Raw genomic sequence first — 26,595 nt, 5'->3', positions numbered from 1 at the left:
TTATGTAGTAGGTGTTTCCAGTAGAGTTGGGATTTTATCACAAAGGCAACGTACAGGCACTGTACACAAAGATGTACAATAAGCAAAGTGGTCTCATAGCTCAAGAACATATCTACAAACATTTTATTTATATAGCAGCAGTATGTTCCATAGCGCTTTACAAACACCGTAATAGATCAAGACAGAGAGGTAAGAGGGTGCTGCTCGCAAGCTTACAATCTATAGCAGTGTTGGCTAACCTGTGACACTTCAGGTGTTGTGGAACTACAAGTCCCAGCATGCTTTGCCAATATATAGCAGCTTATTGCTGGAAGGGTATGCTGGGACTTGTAGTTTCACAACACCTGGAGTGTCACAAGTTAGCCAACCCTGATCTATAGGATACCTACCAACTGGATCCCAGGACAAAAAAGGAAATTGACGAGGACATTGGTAATAAATGACTAAAGATGAGCACATCAATAAATTTGCTATTTCTCTTGTTGCATACTAAACTAGTTAAAGTGAGTGGTAAATATTTGATACCTAGAAAAACAAAACCTTGTTTACCCTGCGTTGGCCCTTATGTCGAACATACCAGTAGTAGTGTATTATGTACATGTTCACAAGAACACGTCAGATGGTCTTATCAATGACACATTGCAGAAAGGTGGCTTCTAATTCATTCACGAAACTTCACAAAAACAAGAACGACACAAACATTTACTGTTATCCGACATTCGTAATCTTCTCGCTACAACTAACCACCCACAGATGTTGTTTTCCCATCGTAGACACGCAGAGGGTTTGTGAAAATTGCTTAATGAGAAATGACGTTGAAACGAAGTTTATATTTGAAATGTTACATAACAAACAGATATATATATATATATATATCTCTATTACACAACTAACCGTAACATTTGCACCTTCTTAATCTGGTGAGAAAATGTTGCTAATTCCATCTAGCTGGAGATTTTGCATTTCTTTTAATTAACGATATACTAAAAATACAGATGGAGGGCCTGAGTCATTAAGGAGAGCAAAGCATAAAAAAGGAGTAACATTTGCACTTGGGCAAAACTATGTTGCATTGGAGGGGGAGGTAAATTTAAAATGTTGGGACAGATTTATACTTGGGGTAGGACATGTCCTAGATCAACTTTAAATTTCAGTGTAATAATAAAGCTAACAAGTATTTGTGTGCTAGATGAAAAAACAGCCAGTATTTAACTTATGTGCAAAATAATAAACTAATTTTCACCCCTTAAGTTGTAACATGGTTTGTCCCAGAGAACATTTACTCCTTTTTTGCCTTAATGACTCAGGCCCGGAGTCGGTTTTAATTGGACCCTTTTTCAGACCAAGCGCACCAGGTACCGAATTGTGAACAAAGTGGGCAGCGGGGAAACGGGAAGAGGGGGGGGGGGAGTGGGTAGATTTCTGTCATTGATTTAAAACCTTAACACCATTTGGCCCCTGACAGGACTTCTTTTGAGAGTTTATACAATTCTGAACCTTCAATTCTGCATGTGATAGGGGCAGTGTTGTTACATGAGAAGGGGAATGGATGTGAGACGGGAGAAGGCGCAGGGTCCCCTTACAGCACAGTAATTATGTGACATGGATGCAGGAAGACTGTGGTGTTAAATGCACCTCTATATGGTAATGTGTTGCTACAGTGCCCTTTTAATATACATAATATTACAACTGTTACACAATGTGATCACTGGCAGGTTGCTGGTGTACTGACTGTGAAACATCTTTATGTGAATGAGGAAAGCACAGACTCTGTTATGGATATACTTAGAACCTTATCTCTCTGCACCAGCTTACTGAGTACGACACTAGGACATATGGGAGTTACAGTTCAGTATTTTCCCTCCAAACATTTCACTCTTATGTATTCTCAACGAAAACAGTATCTTTATCTTACTTTTACTAACAAATACATCTCTCTACATAGATGATATAAATAAATGATGATAGATGCCAGGTCTTTCAGATGCATTATAGTGATAAGAGAGGGAGTAATACTTAGTATTTACATGTTGTACTATATATTCTATTATGGGTAGACTGCTATAGCTTTTATCTTCCATTGTTGGGTTAAAGAGAACTTGAGAAAACCAGACAAAGAAGATATTCAGTTAAATTAAATAATATTTTCTAGTGCAAGGACCTGTCCAGAGAACTGTACAGAGCACAAACCAGTCTCCTGCTCTATCCCTGACATTAGTGTGTAGTAAGTGGTGTGATATCCCTGCTGCTGTGTGACCTGTCTACTGACACAGTGCAGGGAGGAGAGAGAACTGTACAGAGCACAAACCGGTCTCCTGCTCTATCCCTGAGAGTGTCTAGTAAGTGGTGTGAGATCCCTGCTGTGTGACCTGTCTACTGACACAGTGCAGGGAGGAGAGAGAACTGTACAGAGCACAAACCAGTCTCCTGCTCCATCCCCTGACATTAGTGTGTAGTAAGTGGTGTGAGATCCCTGATGCTGTGTGACCTGTCTACTGACACAGTGCAGGGAGGAGAGAGAACTGTACAGAGCACAAACCGGTCTCCTGCTCTATCCCTGAGAGTGTCTAGTAAGTGGTGTGAGATCCCTGCTGTGTGACCTGTCTACTGACACAGTGCAGGGAGGAGAGAGAACTGTACAGAGCACAAACCAGTCTCCTGCTCCATCCCCTGACATTAGTGTGTAGTAAGTGGGGTGAGATCCCTGATGCTGTGTGACCTGTCTACTGACACAGTGCAGGGAGGAGAGAGAACTGTACAGAGCACAAACCAGTCTCCTGCTCTATCCCCTGACATTAGTGTGTAGTAAGTGGTGTGAGATCCCTGATGCTGTGTGACCTGTCTACTGACACAGTGCAGGGAGGAGAGAGAACTGTACAGAGCACAAACCAGTCTCCTGCTCTATCCCCTGACATTAGTGTGTAGTAAGTGGTGTGAGATCCCTGATGCTGTGTGACCTGTCTACTGACACAGTGCAGGGAGGAGAGAGAACTGTACAGAGCACAAACCAGTCTCCTGCTCTATCCCTGACATTAGTGTGTAGTAAGTGGTGTGAGATCCCTGCTGCTGTGTGACCTGTCTACTGACACAGTGCAGGGAGGAGAGAGAACTGTACAGAGCACAAACCAGTCAAACCAGTCTCCTGCTCTATCCCTGACATTAGTGTGTAGTAAGTGGTGTGAGATCCCTGCTGCTGTGTGACCTGTCTACTGACACAGTGCAGGGAGGAGAGAGAACTGTACAGAGCACAAAACAATCACTGTTGTGGCAGAACAACAGACCAAGAAATAAGAACACAATGCAAAATAACTTTTATTTAAACAACAATAATAAAATACTGTTAAAAGAAACAGCATATATGAGTAAAGCTAGACACAAGGGGGAGATTCAAAAGCTGGCGTTGTGGCGCACAGACATGGCGCTGCTTACATCGCCGGCAGTTACAGTAGGACTCTCCGCTCAGCCAGAACATTGGCGCAAGGTGTCTCCGGACGTTCCAGAGACACTTTGCGCCAAATTGAATCTCCCCCACTGAATTTGAATAATAAATTGGCATATTTGTTTCCACTATAACCCCACATTTAAATTGAATAAGTAACAATATTAATTGCGAGATTAAAAAGTAATTTTGAGGTCACTATAACAAAACGTGGACCGTACTTGACATCCCAGTGATCTACTGGCGGATACAATTCAGAAGTGATCGGTCCGTGCTAGGCCAATGCAGCGCTTTACAGTGTAACCAGCCTACCACAATATCGTCACTTCTAACCAGTAACGTGGACATTTAGAAACTGAACATGTGGATCCAAGGTGCTCATAACACAGTGTCACTCAACACCACACCAAGATATGGTGGAAACTTAGAGGAGAAGGCTGCGTCTCAGTGACGACAGAAACAATGGCAGAATAATAATTATATAAAGTGGTAGACAGCAGTGGCCATTCTGGAAGATTAACATTAGAGCAAGTTGGGTACCCAAAGGGACGGGCGAGACTAAGTTGGGATATTGTAGAAGTTAAAAATTAACTTCTGTGATGCTAATGGACGTCTAGACTGAAAAATCTCTCTAAACTTTGTGCAGGGATTTTATGGAGGATGAATCCCATTTAGTGAAAGTAGAAAGCGTCGGCTACAGTTAGACGGGCGGTATCCGCCTGCCTTTGTTGAACACAACAGACCGTGAGAGGTCATTGGACAACTTCTGGCTGAATAGATCTTTTGTTCTCAGACAAGAGCCTATTTCTCCAATGTCTACTCACAATGGGGGACATTATGAAAACGACGGGTTAAAGCACATTCTTCGTACAACTACAGCTGTACCAGTTTTCACAAATGTTACCCCCCCCAAATCATCATATAAAAGCACTATAGGCTTCTAGGGGGTCTCACCGAGGGAACCCCAGAAACAGAGGTTCATGGTTACTAATTTATAAACCCTGTCTGACTATCCTTTGACACGTATGGTAAGGGAAGCGGTTAATATTACAGTTGATATGTTACACAATACAGCTCACGTGTCTCTAATCTGGGGTTTAAGTATATTACATCTATATATACAGGGCACACTTACAGTAACGTTGAAATACTCTGGACCAGGCGAAGTGCTTTGTATATTACACAGATTATTAATAAGGACAATACAGGCTTTTTAGCAGCTTAAGAACTATCACACCGGTAGCGTCGGGTCAGATCACCTCCCATTCGTCTTCGAAGTCTGAGTGCGCCAGCCGGCCGTCGCTGTTTGGAATGTTGGGGTGGTGGCTGTAGGTCTTGGTCAGACGCTGTAGAAGTGACCCTGCGCTGCTCACACCCCACAGCTCGTCCTGTGGAGTCACTGCAGAGAAACACGGGTGGTCAGTATGGGGGTAAGTAAAAGTCGCACAGGGGCGTGAGGAGGTTTATTAAGGCTTCTGTAAAATGCGCCATCCCAAAGTACCTTATTAAAAACTCAGATTATTTAAATTATAAATTAAATGTATAATCCACCTTCAGATAACTTTGATTTGTAGCTTGCCTACTACACCCTCCTTCAACTTGTACTATAAATGTAACAAGGACAACATAAATACATAACTGTGCCCACATTATATGAAGGCTTTGGCGAAAAAAATACAGGACCTAAAAACAAAGAGCGATGTACTTAGTGAAAGTCACAGTAGGGTATGGTGGTATGTGTAAACCAATACATTAAAGTCATATGTAGGTTGACAAACCTTTAGAATAGGAACTACCAGTTTTACTAAATACCATATTAAATAAGGAAATACCCCAATTAGTAACATGTATTTCTGTTTGAGTATAATAGATACTGATAATGACAAACAATCTCTACTATCTATGGGGGCAGCCATGTTGCCTACCTCATTAGAGGTCCATCCTGGTTAGTTATATAACTTTAAAAATATATTTCCTGCAGTTTCTCACATGACATCTCTCAGCACCGAGTGTAAACCTACCTGTTAACCAAGACATATTTCCTGGGATTTTCTTCCAGTAGTCGCCAGCTGCGTTCTTTTCGGTAATTCCGTAACGTCTCGCTATGTCCCCATTTGGGCACAGGGCCCAGACTGTTCTCACACTCACGGCCAGCTGACATGCTTGCAAGCCTACGGGTTGTAAAAATCACATGAAGGGACAATGATTCAAGAGCGAGTGCACCTGTCACCTACACGGAATCTGACATTTTGTTGGAGGAACCAATACTCATGGGCCGTCAATTATCCAGGAACCAATCGTATACCTGAGAATACAGCCTAACGATTCAGAACCAGCAACAAAGTGCCTGAGTGACGTCTCTGGTTATTAATGAAAGGACAGGATCCACAATGGCTGCCTCCACTGTGTGTTTGGTACAGATTTAGCGGTTCCGGAAGGTTTTTTTTTTTTTTTTTGCAGACTTAAATATTTACTTCTCAAGTCATTCAACATTCAAGTCTTGGGCACAGCGATGGGCACCACATTTGCCCTCTCAAAGTATTTAGGGGTTAATGTTGAAAGACACTTTGGCTTCAGAGAACATAAACTCTTTCTAAAATGTACTTAATGAGCATTTCTAAAGACAGGGAATGGGATAATAGTTATTGAATGATTGTAATAGGTCTTACCTGGAACATGCTCCCAGTCTATTCCAACAGGCATCTCGTCAGTAATGCCAATTCTTACATAAACATTGCATTTGTTATCCAGTGTCCAGAGCATGTTGTCATTTGGACTGGAATATACATTAATCAGGTTGAAACCTACAGGCTAAAAACAAAATAAAAATTATCATCAAAGAAGACAGTTCTCGGACACTATGAATATATAGTGATAGAATTACTTATGGATTAGGAAGACATGAGAAATGTGATTTTCATCTTAAAAGAACCCAAAACCCCTACAAAACTCAAACATGTTTTGCATGTCCCCAGGTTAGTTACTGGTCACACTACCGGCCTTTAAAGGTAACAGGCATTAGATGCTACAGTTTGTGAATGCACAGTTCTGATTACCTGTCATTGGCTTCTACTGTGAGAGGATGGAAATTTGCAAAGCTGCTGTCCAAACGGGGTATCAGACAATACTAGTGCAGGTCAGGACACTGACTTCCTCACTATTAATCTTTATTTTAAAAGACTGCTAAGCCCAAAAGACGCAATTATTATAGATGAGATTTATGGAGATAAAAGCATTCAGTCTTATTCTGAGATCTTGATGCAAAGAAATTAAAAACAAACCTTATTATATAGCGAATGTTAAAGCATAACATGCCTCCTGAAATGGCATCAGTGGCTATTTCCCTGTGTTTGGATCCACAGATTTTCTATCCTAGGTACTTAATGTTTGGCCCTTAAGTTTTGGCGTTTTTTTTTTAAAAAAATAAAATAAAAAAAAAATAAATCTTCAATCTATTAATTCTTGGAAGAATGAGACTCTCCACCTTTCAGAAAACAGTGGAGACAGAAAGCACATACAGATTTAGTATAAATCACTTATTTCAGATATAATGTGTTTTATTTCATACCACACAACACTTCGATACGTGTTTAAAGTCAAGTAGTGCAATGTTCTGTTCTGGGTCCCCTGTGGTATAATCCCGGTCTTTTCTACCATTGCTATTTGAGAATGCAGTTGAGCTGGTTATATTTAGCAGCAATCACTGGTGTATGTATAATCGTGTCATCGCTGTTGTTATGTCGGTTAGATCACAACCAGGTATGATGCACGAGGTCATGTGGAAAGAATGTTGGCACATGTGTGTTGCTTCTCAGAGGATTACGATGGATTTCAGACCTCTATGAAAACCGGCAATCACATCAGCTCGTGATGTACCCTGTAAATGCGCATACTGACACTGCTTCCGGCTCTAGCTTCCTCTACAAACATGCAAAATGGTTTAAATAGTTGTCCGGTACAAGAAGTACAAGTTGAAGGTTGCTTTAGTGAGCTGCTTAAAACTGCTAGGTTTATATCGTTTCAGTGAGGATCCTCTCTAGCACTCCACATGCAGAGCAGGAAACCCTGATCCTACACTGATGAGCTCCAACAAGATTGAAACAGGATTCCCACCTACCTATCTCAGCATAGGCAGGTGCGCTCTGGGTGCCCAGTGAGGTGACTCTCTAAATTGTACGTCTCTGTTCTAGAAATGTGACGACATTCGCAAGATGCAAACTCTTTCATATGTATCTGATCACAGATCTCCCATTTGTTTCATGATAACACCGATCCCCCTGTTCTATAGTTGTTTGATAATCTGTATATAATAGTTAGCAAATAAAGTGCTAATGAATATGTAAAATGTAGAGTTTAACAACCTGCCACAATCACATAGACTGGAGGGGCTGCTGGACTTTGCGGGTGTTCATCTGTTGTAGAACTACATTTGCCTACTTGGAATGCAACGTTTTAGAAATAAACACCAGGAAATAATTGTATGGCTGTGAAAACGTTTGATTGAAAGGGAACTTTGATTTAATAATAAAAAAATAATAATCCCAGGGAACTATTTACTGTTCAATATAACAATATACTTTTATAGCTTTATATTAAACAGTCTGCAGCAATCTGTGGCTTTCCACCTGCTGTGAAACTACAAGTCCCAGCATTCCCAGAGTCCCCTTCATTAAAATATGTGTCCTTTGTATAATAAACAAATATGGCAGCTTCCACTCAACTGATTCCAAGCAAATACCCAGAGAAATACAGACGGACTTACATGGTGAACAGATAAAGTGGTAATAAACAAGGTTATTTGTTTGCTAACAGTCTCTTTGTATTGTAACGCTGCACATCAAGGTGTTCCCGGAGCCTTCAGTCATTAGGTTTGCAAGAGATTGAATACATAGGGTCATATTCAATTAGCTTTCCGGTTACCGCGAAACCTGCGCAGTATTGCCGGTAATACGGTACCGCAATAACGCAGGTTTTCGTACGCAACCCTATGGGCTGCGAAGGAAAATCCCCGTTATTCCGGTACCGCGGATTGACTTCGCGGCCCGTTCCGGCGCGATCCAGAAAGCCAATTGAATATGCCCCCTAATGTGACGTCCACTAAAATAAGGTATAGAGGTTGCATGTATTTATTACACCCATAAGGAACTATAACAAGCTTACCACTAAAAAAAAAAGGGATCAGTCTTGTAAGGACGGCTGAGGGGGAGGTGTAAAACTGAGTCAATATGGCTAATTGTTCAGCAAACAGATCACCAATCCCAATTCACAATTGCTTTCAATGGCAGAAAATCTGATTGGCTGATCACACAGGATCAGGTGCGGTCATCATCCAATCAGAAAATCCGGTTCGGTGAGGCTCCTTCTGTTACCTGTATCGGTGGCTCAATCATGATCCAGGCGGGCAGCATCATACTTGGATTGAGCGGCTGGGTCCCCACTCGGAAGTAGACGACTCCGCTGGTGTCGCAGGCCCAGATGTGCTGATTGCCGCAGGACAGACCGCACAGCTTGACCGAACCTAGCAAAACAGAGCACAGGGTCACACCGAGGTACTAACCCTTCTCACACCAGAAGTAACTGGACCAACGTCCGTGAACCCGTACATCAGCTTGGTATGTGTCTGCACTACAACCATAAACTATACACACACACACACACACACACAGTCAGAGCGCTTCTCTATACAGCAGAGCACCTCTGATGTTATCTGTATGACAGGACTGTTCTATAGTACAGTATGTTATATAACAGCCCTGCCCAAGTTGTGACTCTCCCAGGTGTTGTGAAACTACAAGTACCAGCATGCTTGGCCAGTAGATAGCAAACTGATAGTCCTGGCGAAGCAGTGTATACCTTTCCAGCTGTTAGATGGCAAAATACTGAGCAATATCCCCAAGTGTGTGAAAAGTATAAAACATAACTTACTATAAAACACTTAACAATAATTTATAACCAATTAAAATTAAAAACATACGAAAGAGAAAATGAAAAAGCCATCAGTCCGTTAGGCGTCATACCCACTGGGTTCCATATAGACCCTGGCATAGTAACCAAATTGGGAAAAATATTTTGGGGTACTCTTTAGGGTACATACTTGGAGGTTCATGCCCTCCCAGGGATCACATTGGGTGGAGGTCAAACTGCCTATTACTATGTACCCTAAAGCGATGTTGAAAATTAGGTATTCATTAAAAATACTATAGAACACTCTAAAGAATTTGCATTGGGCAATTCTATAACCCCCAATAATTTATATAAAAAACAACAAAATAAAAAACTAAAACCTTTATTCACTAATTGCTCACGATAGATAGTGTTTCCCGTAAACAGTCCCTCTGACGTTTGGAAAAGCTGCTCCTATTATTGTAAAGGTAGAAACATTCCATCTAAGTAAGGTATACTTTCATTTCCAATATACCTTTTCTTAAAGCCAGGAATACTATGGGACGTATTAAGTCTCAGTTTCTGTTAAACGAACGCTGCAGATATTTACAGAAGCTTATAGACAGCACACAGTGACTATAAAGACATAATACCTGCTGCTTTCATGTGAGCTGGTTACCTACCGAGACTGCAGCCCAAACAAACCGCTCACTAAACAGAGATCCAGTTACATCCAGAGGGACCGGCCCTGTACACAATGGGGAGATTTGCTGGAGGCTAAACTGAAAACATCAGCTGATCAGTAACCAGATAACCGAGATCTACACAACACTAAAGGTCCCACTGTCCAGCCTGGTCCCAGGACCTTCCAGGGCCAATCTCCCCACAGCGCCTCACCTTCCAGAAGGTTGGCAAAAACAAACTCAATAACTTAAAATCCAGCTTCCTTCACCAATATTTATATTCAATAACAAATGAATAAAAAAAAAAAAAAAAAGAAAAAAAGTTATTTAAAATCAGACCCATAGTAACAGACTGAAGGTAGAGAGGAGAGTAAACATAACTTGCTATTGAATATGGAGTACACGCGCTTACGTGCAACTTTTTCAGAGTAGCAGATGCATCCAACAGGAACAACTTCCCAATATGCATACAAAAAATAAATCCTAATCTGTAACAAAGAAATTATTGAAGTCTCAATAATCAGTCTACAAATCAATCACTCGCAAACCTCTAATTACAAGCAGTTCATTAGTTTGGGTGTTTGTCTCCATCATCCGCTACTTGCACCCGCAAATAAAACCGCTTTTTCAGCCGTATCTGTGACTAAGTCCCAGTCTGAATTCAAAAGCAATTGCTGGAAGACGTCCTTACTGTACATCAACTATGTTAGAACACCCCGTCCCTGCAGGGTACGGTCGGCGTCGCACACCCGCGTGTGCTAGAAGTGGGGTAAGGCCGGTGTCGCACACTATTGGCGCAGTCCCTCCAGTACCGGTCCTTCTACAATAACATATCGCCTGGTGACATTACTCCTAATCACATCACTTCTGTAACACAAAAGGGATTCCTGGGAGAACAACCATGAGCCCAGTGCTGGCCAGGAGACTGTACGATGTACACAGAGTATTCTAGACCACAGAAGGCGGCTTAATACCGTTATCTCTGCTGAATCCTCTCACATGTGCCGGAATAAGCGGGATGTCATGTACACAACGATCAGCCGGGATGTAATGTTCTACGGCTGTCACACAACAGCTACATCTAATCACTGAGAGGACCATTATATATATATATTATTACAGCTGCCTTTCCAAACTACCAGAGTCTTACACTATGTTAACAAGTGGATGGATCTAGATTCCCTTGGAGAATGATTAACCATCATATGATACTTCTCTGGATCTCTGAATAGGTCTCAGAGAAATAGTTTAGAGGTTTGTGGTTTGTCACCGAAACCTGCCATATTTCTCTCCAAGTCCCACACACCCAGTAAGAGTCTTGGATCAATAAAGAAACAATGTAATATTACCAGCAGACTTTGTTCCACTTGTCCCCTTCTGTTTACACTCCACACATAGAATCCCATTAAATCACTAATATTTGGCGTTTAGTTTCACCTTAAATAAAAACGTCAAGTCATACATTAAGTCAAATCCTTTCCTGATTAGCTGAATTAAAATGTATCCAATTGCTGAAAAATTCTTGTTCAAAAGTTCCTTCTTTACCTGTAGAGTATGACAACCCCAATTTACTTAAATATTAATGTTCTTTGCTCCTATAAAAGGGCCGGTTCTACCCCCTTCTGCAGTTTTGTCCATCTACAAATACACTGTTTTTGTCGTCGGTCTCGCCCCCCCTCCCCCTGCCTTCTTATCACTTGTATTCCTGTGTAATACAAGGCTTGCAGGTAGCTGCTGGTGTAATATGACCATTGGGGACGGAGATCTGGCAAATTGTCAGATTAGGCAAAAGAGAGGCTACGTTTTCTAAGTCTATTCTACAACTAGGTCAGCCTTATACAGTCCCTGGACTACACACATACTTTCAGGTTAGCGAGTCTTTAAGCAGTGTAACGAGTGAAGATATAAATCTATGCAGCCTGGTCTACAGTTTTGTAAAACTTAAATTTTTCTTTTCAACAGCATAAACGATTTAATAAAAGAAATGTGTGTAATGCAGATAACAAGCCTATAAAGTAACAAAAACAAGACATATAGACACCACCCCTGGGTAACATTTCCGTGACACAGATCATTTGGTTCTCAAACACAACATTGTACTGTCTGACATTAAGTTACAAAGTCGTCCTAGTTAGTGAAGTCTCCCATCTACGTGTGACTTGTGTCTAAGATATCGCTGACCCGTCACATGACTCCCAGCTGTCAAAATGTGTCGGGGGCGACAGTCACTGCCTGGCTGCTCAGCATCAAATATCACTTACAAAGCTGCGTGGGTGTCTCGTGCCCCCCGAACTACGCCCGTTGTGTCACAGTTCTAACCCAAAGGCACAGATTCACAACTAAAACCCCTTTTATTTGGATCAGATCGACAACGTAACGCTCAGCTTCTGTGCTTTGAGTCTGATTAGTGTCACCGTGGCGACGACATTGGGAGCTGTCACTCTAGAAGGAAAACACAGCGGGCGCACTAAGTTTAGACGTCCTGATACCGATAGTGTAACCTTACACAAATGTCATTCTACAGATATAGCCGCTTGACGGCAATGAGCAAATATTGGGTTTACAGAGAGCAGAGAATGTAGCTGAGCACACGGGAATGAGCTGATGAGGAAACCGGCAGCCACGACTTACAAACAACTAATATATAAACCACGATCTGAGAGATACTGAACGGAGAGAAAGTCTCTACACTAACATCAAACACGGGTCTCTCTTCTACCGAGGCTGCGCAGACCATACAACATGACACACGCAGGAATCTGTACAAGACTTTTATGAAAATAGATATATAACAGAGACTATAACTGTCAAATTATTTGTGTAGCCCGATTCACGAAAACAACCTCAGATCTTGTGATGCCCGTGTGGTCCGTACCACGAAGGACTAGAAAGGACCGGCTCCGTCGCAAACTGACCACAGGTTACATCGTTATGTAGGGCAGGGATAGGCCACTTGATACATTTCAGGGGCCACATGGACAGCCGTCGAAACTTCAAAAGGGCCACACATTACCCTTAGTCACAGCAATCAGGTAAAACAATGCATTTAATCAAAGAAACAGGCCCCCATCTGTAGTAACAGATCAGCCGGCAGTTTACACAAGTGTTACAAGCTATAACAAACATATATGACAATAGAGCAGGAAGGAGCTAGGGGCCACGGGTGAAGGCTCAGAGGGCCGCATGTGGCCCCAGGGCCACCTCATTTAGTGCATGTAATTACAGACAGCAGATGCCGTTTCATTGGTCCTAAAAATGGTGAGAACACAAACCTATGAGGATATCCTTTTACCACACTCTTGGTACTCTGATCAAACACACAATGTGCCATGAATAACACAGGAAAGATTTGTGGTCCCTGAGACGTCTGATAACCGCACAGCGAGCCTGGTAAATGCGTTACTACATTGGGGCGTATTCTTTTTTAGATCTGTTAATCATATAAGCTATGAGTATATGTCAAACACTATGAGTCGTCTCAGAGAATCCTATTGGTCAGGCAAATCTGTTTTGCTGCCCTTGGATACGACAGACGCCCTCAGGTCAGTGCATTTGTTGGCAGCAGATCTACTGTCGTATCTAAGGGGAACGAACAAACATCGGCCTGGACAACAGAAGGTGGACTTTCCCATTAACTTTTAAATTATTTCTCTTGCAATGGGGACAAGGAAGTTTTTGGGCCATCAGTAACGTTCAAGATGGTGTTTCACGGTGAACACAGTGGCGTACCGACATATTTCATGCATCTTACCCAACTGCGAGAGATCCAGCTTCGTCCAATGCATCCCCGTGGGGCAGGACTTGGAGAGTGTTCTGATGAGCACCCCACTGTGACTGTCTAAAGCCCACACTGCATCCCCACAGGCCGACATGTGGATCATCTCGGTGTCAGGGGGAAGCTGGACTGTGGAGGGTCGATGGGGAGAGATCAGGTCGCTCAAACAGAACAGATCTTTCCTGCTCTGAGATATCCAGAGGACGCTTCCTACGAAACAGAAGAGTGACATCACGGTGCTGCAAAATACTTTACATTCCGTTCAACCTTAGAGCTACAAGTAAAACACACTTGATGTGTAGTGAAGTGTATTTATTATATATATTAATATACAGGCTGCTTTACTTATACAACTGTAGAAATAGGGCTGACCAAATAATAAACTTTTGAACAATTACACTGGATAATATCCTTCCGTTTTCATGTCTTCAATTAATCAGAGTGCGGTGACATCGGCACGGTCGTTACATTTGTGTGTGTTTAAAGATTTTAATATATTGATAAAATGTGCCTGGAAATGCAGGTTCTTGTATGAAGTAAGGAACGAGTGCTAATTTCCACCAAAAATACACTGCGACATCCCGCAAACCAGGAAACAGCCCCGAAATAAGCTCTCTCCACCCCCTCTCAGTTTAATATCTCGTACCACAAAACAAACTCACATTTTTTTTGAATAAGAGCGTAAAATGAGGCACACTCGCATTTACTTATCTACCCCCCCAATAAGCCGAACTCCCCCACTCACCGTGCTGAACACCTCTGCAGATACCGCTACGGTGCAGATACCGCTACGGTGCGGTGCAGATACCGCTACGGTGCGGTGCAGATACCGCTACGGTGCGGTGCAGATACCGCTACGGTGCGGTGCAGATACCGCTACGGTGCGGTGCAGATACAATGCGCATATTGGCAAATATTGGTGCACGAGTTACCAAAACATAAATCTGCGCTGCTGCTGGTAGTTTTGCACTTCTGATAATGAACCTTAGTGACCCCCAGCAACGTTGTACATAGTGAACATTCCTGTTTCCAGCAGACTTATTTTGAGGTCTGTTGTGACCACAGAAGCTACATCTCTACACATGGTGACAGCCTGGGAATCCTGCCAAGGTTAGTTTTCCAGTAAGAGGAAGCGTCGGCCTCCAATCCCCAATGTAGAACTCTGGTAACAAGATGCAGTTACTCACCTTCTCCACTAGGGGAAGCAGAAGCAAAGACATTGGTCCACTTGGTGGTGGAAGCTGTACCCCTCGGTACGATATGATGCCAGTAAGTACCTGTCAGAGAGACACAAGGCATAAAACAGGTTTATAAAAGCAGATATTGGAGCAACAGATTAGATCATTTATTAGTTTGTGCAAAACCCTGCTGGGAAACCCTGCTGACACAGCTTGGGGGCCACACACATAATGTTAGAAAAACATTTAAATCAGGACAGTCAGTGCAATCTGCAATAAAGTACACATACTCGTTATCCCCATAAGCCTTCAAAATGCAGAATAAATCTAGGAACAAAACACAGTAACATGAGTGTCCCCAACGGTGAGGTCTTCTGTGGGTAAACGGGATTAGAAAAGACAGGATAATGCTATTGCTTTACACTTCCACTAGGGGTCAGTGTCCAAATAAAATACAATGGGGTTATAGAGCCTATAGTCTGGCACGAGGTTTATGCTATATCTTGCGAGGACAATAAATTCGGCATTGGGCTGAACCTCTCCCACCCCTCGGATGTCTGGTCCATTCATACTATGACGTCACACCAGACACTCACCTATCAGATTTCCCTTCGCTACGTGAAACTCGTTTTTGCCGGAGGTGATCCACACCCCGCTGCTGTTGACTCCCAGTAGGCTGGGCTGACACTGGGACTGCTGTGACCAGAACGTCATGCGGAGTTTGTCGGCCACTTTTTCTACGGGTGCCTGGGCCACTGTGGCCACCGTCTGCGTGGCCTGGATGAGGGTTTGGAATAAGGTGTAATGGTCGAAGACCACGTAATCCGTGATGCCGACCTGTAAAACACCAAGAGAGTTAATTAGAAAATTGTCCGACGGAACTGCTGTTCACACAGTCGGAGTAACTTTTACTTTTTATAGCTCTAAAAGGATTTGGAGAAGTCGTAGAACAGGAAGCGGGAGCGGATCCGAGATCAAAAGTAGGGCAGATAGTTTATGGACTGAACCAATATAAGGATGAAGTCTCTATTCACCAAGATCTAAGCACTTGATGACTAATATTCATGGAGGTTCTGTTCCAACATGGCTGCCCCCATTGTGTCTAAATAGGAACGAACACCAAAATACAAGATTTGGGTGCATGTTAAAATTGTAAGTATAAATGGAGCCAACTGGTTACCCTGGTCACACAAAGTATCCGATCTCCCTAGGCAACCAGTCTCCCTAGGCAACCAGTCTCCCTAGGCAACCAGTCTCCCTAGGCAACCAGTCTCCCTAGGCAACCAGTCTCCCTAGGCAACCAGTCTCCCTATTCATCTTCACATTATAGACCAGATCACACAGTAAAAACAAAAAAGTTAACATCTCATCAATGGGTTACACCTTCAGATGACCAATTTATTGGCAGGCACATGTCTTTCTGTGTCTTTTACTAAGAAACTTGATTTTTGTTTCTAAATTCCCTGTGTGTTTTGTTTTTTTTAAGCTATGTCTCTATATAATTAGAGATGTTTATTTCCTTTGCCCTTGGATACAACACAGAGCTGCTCACAGAATACAATTGTGCAGAGGGGTGTCATATTCACCCTATTTGGCTTTTTTCATTTTCCCACAAAATGGGATCAACATGGATTGATCTGGGAATTGTTACCTCTGTTCAACTCTAAATACACCAATGTCAAATAAATAAATAAATAAAATAAATTCCCCCCCACCAAATAATCCCTGGAGATCATTGTGAACAATATCATAAATATGATAACGAAATGGTACATAGATCAGCCCCTACTCATAGCACCACTGTGAGAGGGGCACTTAAGGGAAGCCACCAAGAGGCCTATGGGAACTAGGAGACGGGAGACTCTGTCCAAGGGACAGTAGCAGCCCGGGGACGTCACAAACCTGCAATATATGGGGAGAATACCAAGGAGACGATTTAATTAGAAGCTAACTTTTGCGTTTTTACCTTATGTGTTATGTTAAAGTGTCATTATCAAGGGTGATAATACGCACGGTTGACCTGTGTTACATCCAGTTTAGCTGGAGTTAAACTGGATTGAATGGTCGGAAACTCTACTTTGAGGGATGCCAGAAACGAAACTGGTAGACTGCTTAGCAACACCATAATCAGCTGCTAATTTATTTCGTATACACCTCCCTCAGCCCTCTAACATACACCTCCCTTTATATACCATCTGTATTACTCATACCCACTCCTGCAAACTCTTTTCACAAACATGTGTCTCCTCCTCCGCATTGGACTGTCAGCTCTCCTGCCTGCTATTTTTGTGTTCTGCACAGCATGACTCAATGTTATGCTCAAACGTTTAGTACTTTGCCTGCTGTTCATCTTTGTACTATGCTGAACTTCCAATGCTGCATACTCGTCTGACACCTTGTAAATATACGAATATCATCAATAGGCTCCCTAGAGGTTTATATATAAATATATATTAGAATACAATTTTTTTTTGCTCATGTACAAATGCAGGCTGCAATTCACTTTTCTTAGCAACAGGTGTCTAGAGAAGCCACAGACTACAATACAGTTCACCGACAGGCTGTTATCATGTGGCAACCTGCTATAGACGTGAAGACATTTGCAATAATCCCCCCAAATGTACCTTGCATGCATTGGACATAGTATTACACTTGATACGCTGGAAGTGATCTTCAGAATTGAATTCACTTAGAATAAATTGGCTTCTGACAAAATGAACACACTAGTATGTTTTTGGCGTGTGAAAGGAAACCGGAGCACCCGGAAGAAACGCATGCAAACATGGGGAAAACATACAAACTCCACACAGATAAGGCCATGGTCGGGAATCGAGCTCATGACCGAAGTGCTGTGAGACAGAAGTGCTAACCACTGAGCCACCGTGTTTAAAACTTCATGATTAATATCTGAAAGCTTCAATTTGGAGGTTTAGTGGCCATTTAAAGTTAAACAGACTTTTTACTTGCTACTGGCTGTGCGAGATTGCCATGTTCATAGGATAAGTCACTAGAATACATTTCAGGTCACTATAGAGAGTTCTTGGTACTATAAAAGACAAAATGCCTACTTGCCACCAATGGTCATCTTCTCCTTGTGGCATCTTGGGAGTGACTCCGGTCCTGAACCACAGGTTGCCATTGGCGTCCAGCGTCCACACGGTCTCTTGGTCACCCAGCGTCACGCAGACTGGTTCCAGAGCTTGTCTTTCACTGCAATGACAACACACAGCAATCATGGAAACGGGACTAAATCACGCCTATGAATGGGGGAGGAGGGGGTGGATGCAGCTGCAAACGTCACTGATGAACGCTGAATGCAGCATTGCAGCTCCACTATACAAATATATTCACCAGGGAACACGGGAGATATCAAAGACAAACGGTTTGGCATCACCATTAACTATCAGTCATGTGACCACATTTTGAGATGCATCACGTGACAGTTAAGAGGACCACATTGATTGGCCGGACCTGATGCCCACACCATGTGACCACAGTCATTCTCTTTAATTCCTGACTTACACAATGTCACTGTACACTACTTTGTTTGACGTCATGCTCGACCACCCATATATTTGCTCACAACCATATTGTAATACAGCAGATAACATTGTATCAATGTGGAGGATGTTCAAATATATATATATATATATATATATATATATATATATTTTTTATTTATTTTTTTAAAACGTCATGCGTTTTCAATATATACTAGCTAGTAGATAGACTCCACCAGATCAGAGTCAAGGTGTATTATAATGGAGACCTCATCATCACACGTATTGACTCCAGCATGAACTTTGATGGTCTCTGTAATGAGGTACGGGACATGTGCTCCTTTGGCAAGGACCAGATATTCACCATGAAGTGGATAGATGAAGAACATCCTCCATGTACTCTGCCCTCACAACTGGAGCTGGAGGAAGCTCTCCGGTTGTATGAAATCTATAAAGCCTCAGAGTTGCCCATTTACATCTTCTGCGGCACTCCCGAGAGGCCTGGGATGTGGTGCCCTGGAGAGCTGACGTGCAGCAAGAAAGTGGAGGAAACTCTGCTACGCAAATGGGCACGCATTCCAAATAAAGAGATTTCACATGGGGGCTTGGGCGCAAATGTTACAAATGCTTGCACTGTGAGCTGACAAATGTGTGGCAATTCTTATGTACCATCAGCGCAGAGTGTGGAAAGGTGCTACTGGTGCGGCGTGTAGAGACTGGAAGCATCTACGCCATGAAAGTGGTCAAAAAACAACTGGCTGATGCTGATGACAGTATGGACTGGGGGTGCAGACCGAGAAGAGTGTGTTCCAGCGAGGCTCAGAGCACCCATTCCTTGTTGGACTACACGCCTGCTTCCAGACAAATACCAGACTCTTCTATGTCATCGACTATGTGAACGGAGGAGATCTAAGCTTTCACATACAGTGTGGAAGGAAGCTATTTATGAAACATGCCAGCTTCTATTCCGCTGAAGTTAGTATTGCCTTGAACTTCCTGCACGAGCGAGGTATTATCCATTGTGACGTAAAGCCAGATAACATCCTACTAGATTCTCAAGGGCACATAAAGCTTACGGACTACGGTGTGTGCAAGGAAGGCTTGGAGCCTGGAGGAACAACTAGCTCTTTCTGTGGCACACCCCATTACCTTGCTCCGGAAATGTTGCAAGGCAAAGGCTATAATTTCAGCGTCGACTGGTGGGCGCTGGGGGTCATCATGTTTGAGATGCTGACGGGGCGTTTGCCCTTTGACACTGCAGAGGAGTCAGACATGCCAGACATGCCAGACCACAGCGCAAACGATATTCTGTTCAAAGTTATCATAGAACAAAAACTTTGCATCCCCAAATCATTGGTTGTGAAAACAGCCAGTGTACTAAAAGGATTCCTAAACAAAGAGCCAAAGGAGCGTCTGGGCTGCAATCCACAGACGGGGTTTTCTGACATCCAGGGTCATGCGTTCTTTAGCATCATTGACTGGAACCTCATAAAACAAAAACTACTGGCTACCCCATTTAAACCAAAGGTCTGTGGAGAGTTTGGATTGGAGAACTTTTATACCGAGTACATAAGCCAGTCTGTCCATCTAACACCTGATGAGGAGGATGTATTGTGTATCCAGACTGAATTCCAGGGATTCGACTACATCAGTCCCCTATTGATGGTTGCAGAGGAAACTGCATGAGGTCCGTTCCTGGTCCATCTTCCAGAACAAAAGCAGAAGACATTGATCATGTCTAAATAAATGTATGGGTTATTTGATATGGGAGATTCTATGCTAGAGGAGCTAGGTTGTCCTAGTCCGCCTCTTTTACGTGTTTGGGGAAACTCAAATAAAACACTTTAATAAAAGTACCTTGTGTCCATTTCTGTATTTTTACATGTCCTTATTTATATAGATAGATTGAGATAAAGATTAGTAAGCAAAGTTTGAGAATCATTTTATGATAAAGGCAAGAAAAAAAAAAAAAGATTTTCCTAATTTATCATCAGGTTACAGCATGATTATACCAACAATATTTACAGTATATGCGAATACTAGCGGATTTGTAATAAAATCTATGTTGTAATTTGAATTCCCAGAGACATTGAACCCATTATCTGTAGATCAGACACAGACCCTAGGGGTGCTTCCAGGACGGGCATCTCCTCCTCCGCCCAGCCTGGCACAGTGGTAGTATGGTGTGAATAGATTGGCTCTCAGTAATTACCTGACGAGATCACACTGCCAGACTTCACCCTCCGGAGAAAAGCTGCTCACCCCTTCCCTATAGAGGAGCCCACGCTGCTCAGTGAGCGCCCAAACAACGTTATTCCTGGTGGTGATCTGGGACAATGGGCACGGGCAGTCCACCTTTATGGCCCTGGCACACGGGCGATCTACACTGAGGCCTGGCAGAGACACACAAGGCAACAGTTACAGGACTTGTGTAGGGAGGAACATAAAATGCTTTAAATGAACTGTAATGCTCTAACAAACTATACAACATATACAGTATACAATTAAATATACAGATATGAGATTCATTGCTCTGGATCTAGGGGTTTTCTGAAATTTAGAGGACTATGCCTAAAATATACTAAATTACATTTAAAAATTGGCCCTTATCTGTTTTTTTGCAGCCATTGCCCAGAGTCTGAGGGGATGCAGCTGAGCCCCTGGAGCATAAAAGATCCCAAACTTGATCTGGACTTTGTATTAAATTGATGCATTATTTTTTAATGCGTAATATGCAATGTTCTTTTTGCTCCTCCTCCGTATGATTTTTAATAGCATGCAGTTCCCGTTTTATCCTCTAAATGTCATTTCTGTGTACAGAATGCATTAGGCCAACCTGTGTCTCTCCAGGTGAAACTACAAGCCCCAGCATGCTTTGCCAGTAGACAGTCAGTCAATGGCTGGCAGGGTATGCTGGGAGTTGTAGTTTCACAACACCCGGAGAGCCACAGGTTGGCCAGGCCTGCACTAGGCATATAGTTAAAGCAGCAATCCCACATGGTTCTTTTGTTCCTTTAAATAGGAAGTTCCTGTTCTTCACCATTGTCCTACAGATCATTATCTCCTTTTCACTTCCTCTCTGGATGGCAAGCAAGTATGGCTGCCACAGGGTCACAGCTCTCAGTGTGTCATGATGGCAGACGGGGAGAAGACTTGCAGTGAAGACAGACACAAAACACACTATCTGGCTGCCAAACTCAGGCACAGTTAGTCTGTTACACAGGATCAGACTGTCGTCATGTCATGTGATGGCAGAGGGAGAGGAAAGATCTCACAATATACAGTTCAGACAAGAGCTCAGAGTGGAATTCCAAAGCCTCTCTGCTTACTACATCACGTGCCAAGTGACTGTGGTTGCCATGGTAGTCTAGAATCATAAATCATTAATAGCAGCCTGAAGAAAACAAACAAGGGGATATGATATGGTAGATGTCAACTTTTTTCTTATAGCCTGCCACAGTGATTTATGCTAAAATACTTTTTTTTCTTTCATGTGATTGCTTCTTTAACTTCCTACACACAGAAGTAGAGACAGTAATGCCTACACATTTTACAATTATTTTAAAACATTTGTCTTTTTGCTTGATTTAAAAACAATACTGATATCTTGAGAACATTGCATCACATAGGGATGGTAACACACTGGTTTTAATTAGCGGGAATAATCCCAGTTGGAAAACAGTAACATAACCCCTATAATAGGGAAACGTGCTGATATTCTGTAGTCACACTCATACTATGATTGTCATCCGGCCAGTATCTACCTGTCTGTAAGTACAGGTCTCCATTGGTTCGTATAACCCAGGCAGTGTCATCACTCAGCGCTACAAAGGAAGCCTGAGGCAGCGCCTCGTACCAATGACGCTTCCCTTTAATCGTTACCTTCCCACACGCAAAGGCCTTGTCCGACTTCTGTTCTATCTTCCACAGGAGGTTTCCTAAAGACATGAAATCTATTATGTTGTATTATTGCAGCAAACACTCTAAAGATATCCCCATGACCAAATGCACATTCTGCTGCTAAATAAACTATTAAAAAAAGAGTTTTACTCAATTACTACTATAAGAAATAAAGAAATAAATATATTATATTATATACACACACACATACACTGAAAGCCAATGTGACATTGCGGAGAAGCTCAAATAAACCCTAATTACTTGTAATCTTGTAGCAATAAGCAGATAGTTAAATGAATGTAGAATACTGCAGGAACTTTAAGAAGCCGGGGAAGATGGGAGCCCAATGGTATGAATATGAAAGGCTCCCAAAACGTAGGCGTCAGTTGTAACTGTTTAGGTGCCTGGGTTACTCGACCCTTTGTCCGGCATTAGTAATAAGCAATGAAAAGCGCTACAGTATATGCTGGCGCTATATAAAAAAATGTTGAAAAATGTTGAAAATAAATATTGTGCTATATCCTGCGGAAGTCAGGCTGACAATTGATAATGAATGAAGCTCTCCCAGACAATATGGAGGTCAAAGCACCATCTCATTCCTGACACTGCCTATTATATAGAAGGAGACTCATGTACGGGATCGGTCTGGAGTTAGAAGACAAACCTGAGGGAGAGACTGCCACCTGCTGGACGGATTCCTCAAACTTCTGCCACCGCAGCCCAGCAGCCGGGAGAGAGCTGCAATACAACGAGCCCTTGTAGTCCAAACACCAGACATACTTCTCCGACACCACCAGGCTGAGGATCCCACTGGCAGGTCCCGAGTAAACCATCCAGCTCTCTGCAAGCTAAGCAGATCAGACCCAGGGGGGCACGTTATACAATGACAACTACACTGCACCCCTAAACACACTATACTGCTGGTTTATTGGCTACTGGTATGTGTGTTGTGCAATCGGTAGGGAAATTAGATTGTAAGCTCCACTGTAGCAGGGACTGATGCACCTCAACAAATTCTGCTGTGTGTCCTGCACTGCACAATATATTGGTGCTATGTAAAATTAAATAATAATAATACATATGCATTATATCCTTTCCATATCTATAAACCCTAATTTGCATTATCCTAAATTATCAATCTATATAGTTTCACATCAGAAATATGTCTTTGTCAACTTATTGTTTTCCAGTTATTGGCTAGTTGGACATTTCCACGTATTTTAAAAGGACTCTAAACTGGTACTCAGTGCCTTATATATACACAGAATCCATACTTCATTTCATTGTTCCCAAGGATTCACCTAAATACCGTACTTAACCAGAACTCAAAATTTGTATTTTAAATTTTGGCGCTGGGAGCCAAATGACCAACTCTTATCTTTAGCTCTGGGAAGTGACTGAACTCTTGGTAATTCTTCACAAAGTTTACAGAACTCCGTTTTGATTGGTTTAAACCTAAGGATTTGGCTAAAAACCACAACATGATTCTTCAAAGAATCCTACATTCATTAGGCCCCTTCTTCCGATATTAGTTATTATACATAAGTAGAGACCACAGCAAACAGTAGACCATTCTAGATCAGTAATACCTGTTCAAATTTTTGTGACGAGTTTTCTTCCTGCATGGATAGGGACATATTTTGGGATGTGGCCATTTCCGCCACACTGGTATTGGAGGAAGAGTTTGGTATCCTATGTCCGTAAATATCCTCCTCATCACTGGACATCAAGGCGTGATCCTGGTCACTCCGCACGGATCTACAGCTTTTAGCGGCCTCTATGGATTCCTTGGGATAGGAGTACGCAGTTTGACAAGAGTCATCCCCAATATAACTTGAGGGTATGTGGCACTGGGCACTTGACACTTCTTGTTGCTCCTTAGACACGTCAGCGAAGTCCGTGCGATCGCCCAAGGATTGTCCGAAGACACTGTCGACGCATAAGCCCCCACTTGACCCATCATCGTCTTTCCCGGAACCCTTTTGGTCTTGCTTCTCCTCTTGAGGACACTGCTCGGAGAAATCGCTTCTCTCCTCCACAGGTCGAGGTTCTAAACAGCCGTTTGTAAACAATATCTGAACTTCATTAACAGTTTGTGAATTGGCTGCAGAGTCTGAAGCAACTTCAGTTGACGCAACGTCGATATTCTTACCATCGTCTTCCGATTCTCCTTTATCTCCATCGCAAGAACGGTTTACACTACCCACATTATCCGGATCAGCAGCGGGAGAGTCGGAAGTCTGCAATGTACTGAAAGCGCTTGATGCGTCGTACTTCCCGCTGGCCAGGCTCTCCTGAGAACTTAGGTGATCGGTACTACCACTGGGTAGACTTGTCGTGGCAGAGGAAAAGTAAGACGCTAAAGAGAGCGGACTGTCCACGCTGGGTGTGCTCTCAAGGGAGCCAAATTCTTGATTCTTGGATCCACTTTCTGAAGTCAGAGCATAAAATAAAGAAGAGAAGGAAATTAATTCATTAATTAATCTAGCAATATGCTCAGCAGCCCTGCTTCACAGTACCACAACGCCACCTAGTGGTATGAAATGGTAAAGGCTACAAATTGGGTTACAAAGGCCCTATGGCAAGCACAGTCCGCACGTTTATAGTAGTACGATAATCATTTCAGCGCAGCTGAACAAAGTTTATGCAACTCCTCAAACAAAATTATGAAAAATAAAACTTTTTATTTAGCTGAATAACTGTAAGCGAGAGCCCTGACAGCAGTTGTGGAACTACAAGTCCCAGCGCACCCTGCTGTTGCACAACTGTTTAAGCCATGGGTTGTCTAACTATGGTGTATGCTGTATATGATTTTCTAAATTAGTCTTATTCAGTATATGCTGAGACTTGTAGTTCACCAGGTTGCCTAGGCATGCATTATATCTTCAGGTGTGTACTCTGTAATTACCCTGTCTTCTCTTTTTCTTCTTTTTCACTTTGATGGGCTTCACCACCAGTTCCTGGTCAAAGTCCTCATTACTGATGGTGCTGAACCTCTGAGAGGAGGACCGCTGGTCACGTACCACCACGGTACCAGGGGAGTCCTGATCCGCATCCGTTACACTGTAGCCGCTGTCGATAGAGACCGTGGTGTTGCTCCTGCTGAACTCTACGGGGGGAGAGCCCCTCCGGACTATCGGCTCCTCTCCCGGCTCTGGGGTCCCTTCTTCGCTCTCCAGGGGGTACAGCTGGATCCTCTCCGTTATTACTGTTTGGACAGCTGGGGTCTCTGTAATACCCGGCACTGATCCGTTCTGGGTGTTTTTCTGTAGCTCAGAGTGTTTTGGCAGCATCCGGAACGGGCTGTGCAGGACGGCTAGTACAACAATACAGACGGATTACTATAAGGTACAGCGAGAGCCAATAGCAAGATAAAACCGGGATGCATAAAACAAGACTAGTTCAATGACTATATTAACACCTACTTGTGGTCTGCAACAGACAGCATCAACAACATACTGCTTCTGGTCATTAGCTGGACATGCTTCATTATGCAAGTTACCAAACATAAAGGAGTACAGGAAACCTGGCTAAATTGATCACTCTTAAAAAATAAAACCCGACTATTTTCATGGGATTCCTACTTTATTTTTGTCAACATAAATCACTGTGGCAGGCTATAAGAAGAATTAATATTTACTATTTTTCTTTGTTTGTTTTCAGGCGGCTATTAATGATTTATAATTCTGGACTACCATGGCAACCACAGTCACAGGATGTAGTGAGCAGAGAGGCTTTGGAACACCCTTCAGAGCTCCGTCTGCAGTGAGACATCCTTTTCCTCCTTCCTCTGCCATCACATGCTGACAGCTGTGAGTCTGTGTCTGTGTAGCAGGCTGATTGTGTGTGTCTTTTTCTGGCACACATTTCTTGTTTGTCAAACAGAGAGCTTTTGAAAAGGAGATAATGATTTGTAGGAGGATAGCTAAGAAAAATGACTATCAGAAGCATACTTAAAAAAAAAAAGGTACTAGGATTGTGAATTTAAATTGCAAGTTATTTAAAATCTTCTATAGGGTATTGTCGCTTTAATTTGATGCCAGCTGTGTGTTTGATGTCTGTGTGTGCTTTGTTTGGACCTCTAGTAAGTTTTCTTTGGATTCTAGCTCCAATTTTTTAGACTGCACTAGAACATGATAGCTAGAATCTGATTGGCTGCTATGGGCAACACCTCCACTTCTCCTTTTTAGAACGTTTGATAAATCATCCCAATGGACATATTCTTTCTGATGGAACA

General features: G+C 42.6%; 1 protein-coding gene and 1 pseudogene across 3 annotated transcripts in view; one reads left to right on the top strand and one right to left on the bottom strand.

Annotated features, from left to right (window-relative positions):
* Nucleotides 1–3,294: 3,294 nt before the first annotated feature.
* TECPR2 (tectonin beta-propeller repeat containing 2) overlaps nt 3,295–26,595 on the bottom strand; it is a 34,954-nt gene continuing 11,653 nt past the window's right edge. For 2 of the 3 annotated variants that reach the window (XM_075192633.1, XM_075192635.1), the window contains 13 exons: nt 25,267–25,674; nt 23,948–24,789; nt 23,023–23,206; nt 22,223–22,396; nt 20,671–20,851; nt 18,027–18,168; nt 15,555–15,795; nt 14,968–15,057; nt 13,757–13,990; nt 8,809–8,957; nt 6,109–6,250; nt 5,461–5,610; nt 3,295–4,838 (listed from right to left, as the gene is read on the bottom strand). In XM_075192633.1, coding sequence (XP_075048734.1) covers nt 4,690–4,838; nt 5,461–5,610; nt 6,109–6,250; nt 8,809–8,957; nt 13,757–13,990; nt 14,968–15,057; nt 15,555–15,795; nt 18,027–18,168; nt 20,671–20,851; nt 22,223–22,396; nt 23,023–23,206; nt 23,948–24,789; nt 25,267–25,674 — 3,086 coding nt within the window. In that variant the 3' untranslated portion in view covers nt 3,295–4,689. The remainder of the gene's footprint in view (nt 4,839–5,460; nt 5,611–6,108; nt 6,251–8,808; nt 8,958–13,756; nt 13,991–14,967; nt 15,058–15,554; nt 15,796–18,026; nt 18,169–20,670; nt 20,852–22,222; nt 22,397–23,022; nt 23,207–23,947; nt 24,790–25,266; nt 25,675–26,595) is intronic. The other variant, XM_075192634.1, reaches the window with a different exon arrangement.
* Nucleotides 18,755–20,144, top strand: LOC142108920 (protein kinase C iota type pseudogene; annotated as a pseudogene).

Source organism: Mixophyes fleayi, chromosome 12 (assembly GCF_038048845.1).
Source record: "Mixophyes fleayi isolate aMixFle1 chromosome 12, aMixFle1.hap1, whole genome shotgun sequence".
NCBI classification, from domain to species: Eukaryota; Metazoa; Chordata; class Amphibia; order Anura; family Limnodynastidae; genus Mixophyes; species Mixophyes fleayi.
Note: the sequence above shows the minus strand (reverse complement) of the source record. Positions and strands in the feature narration are given on the sequence as shown.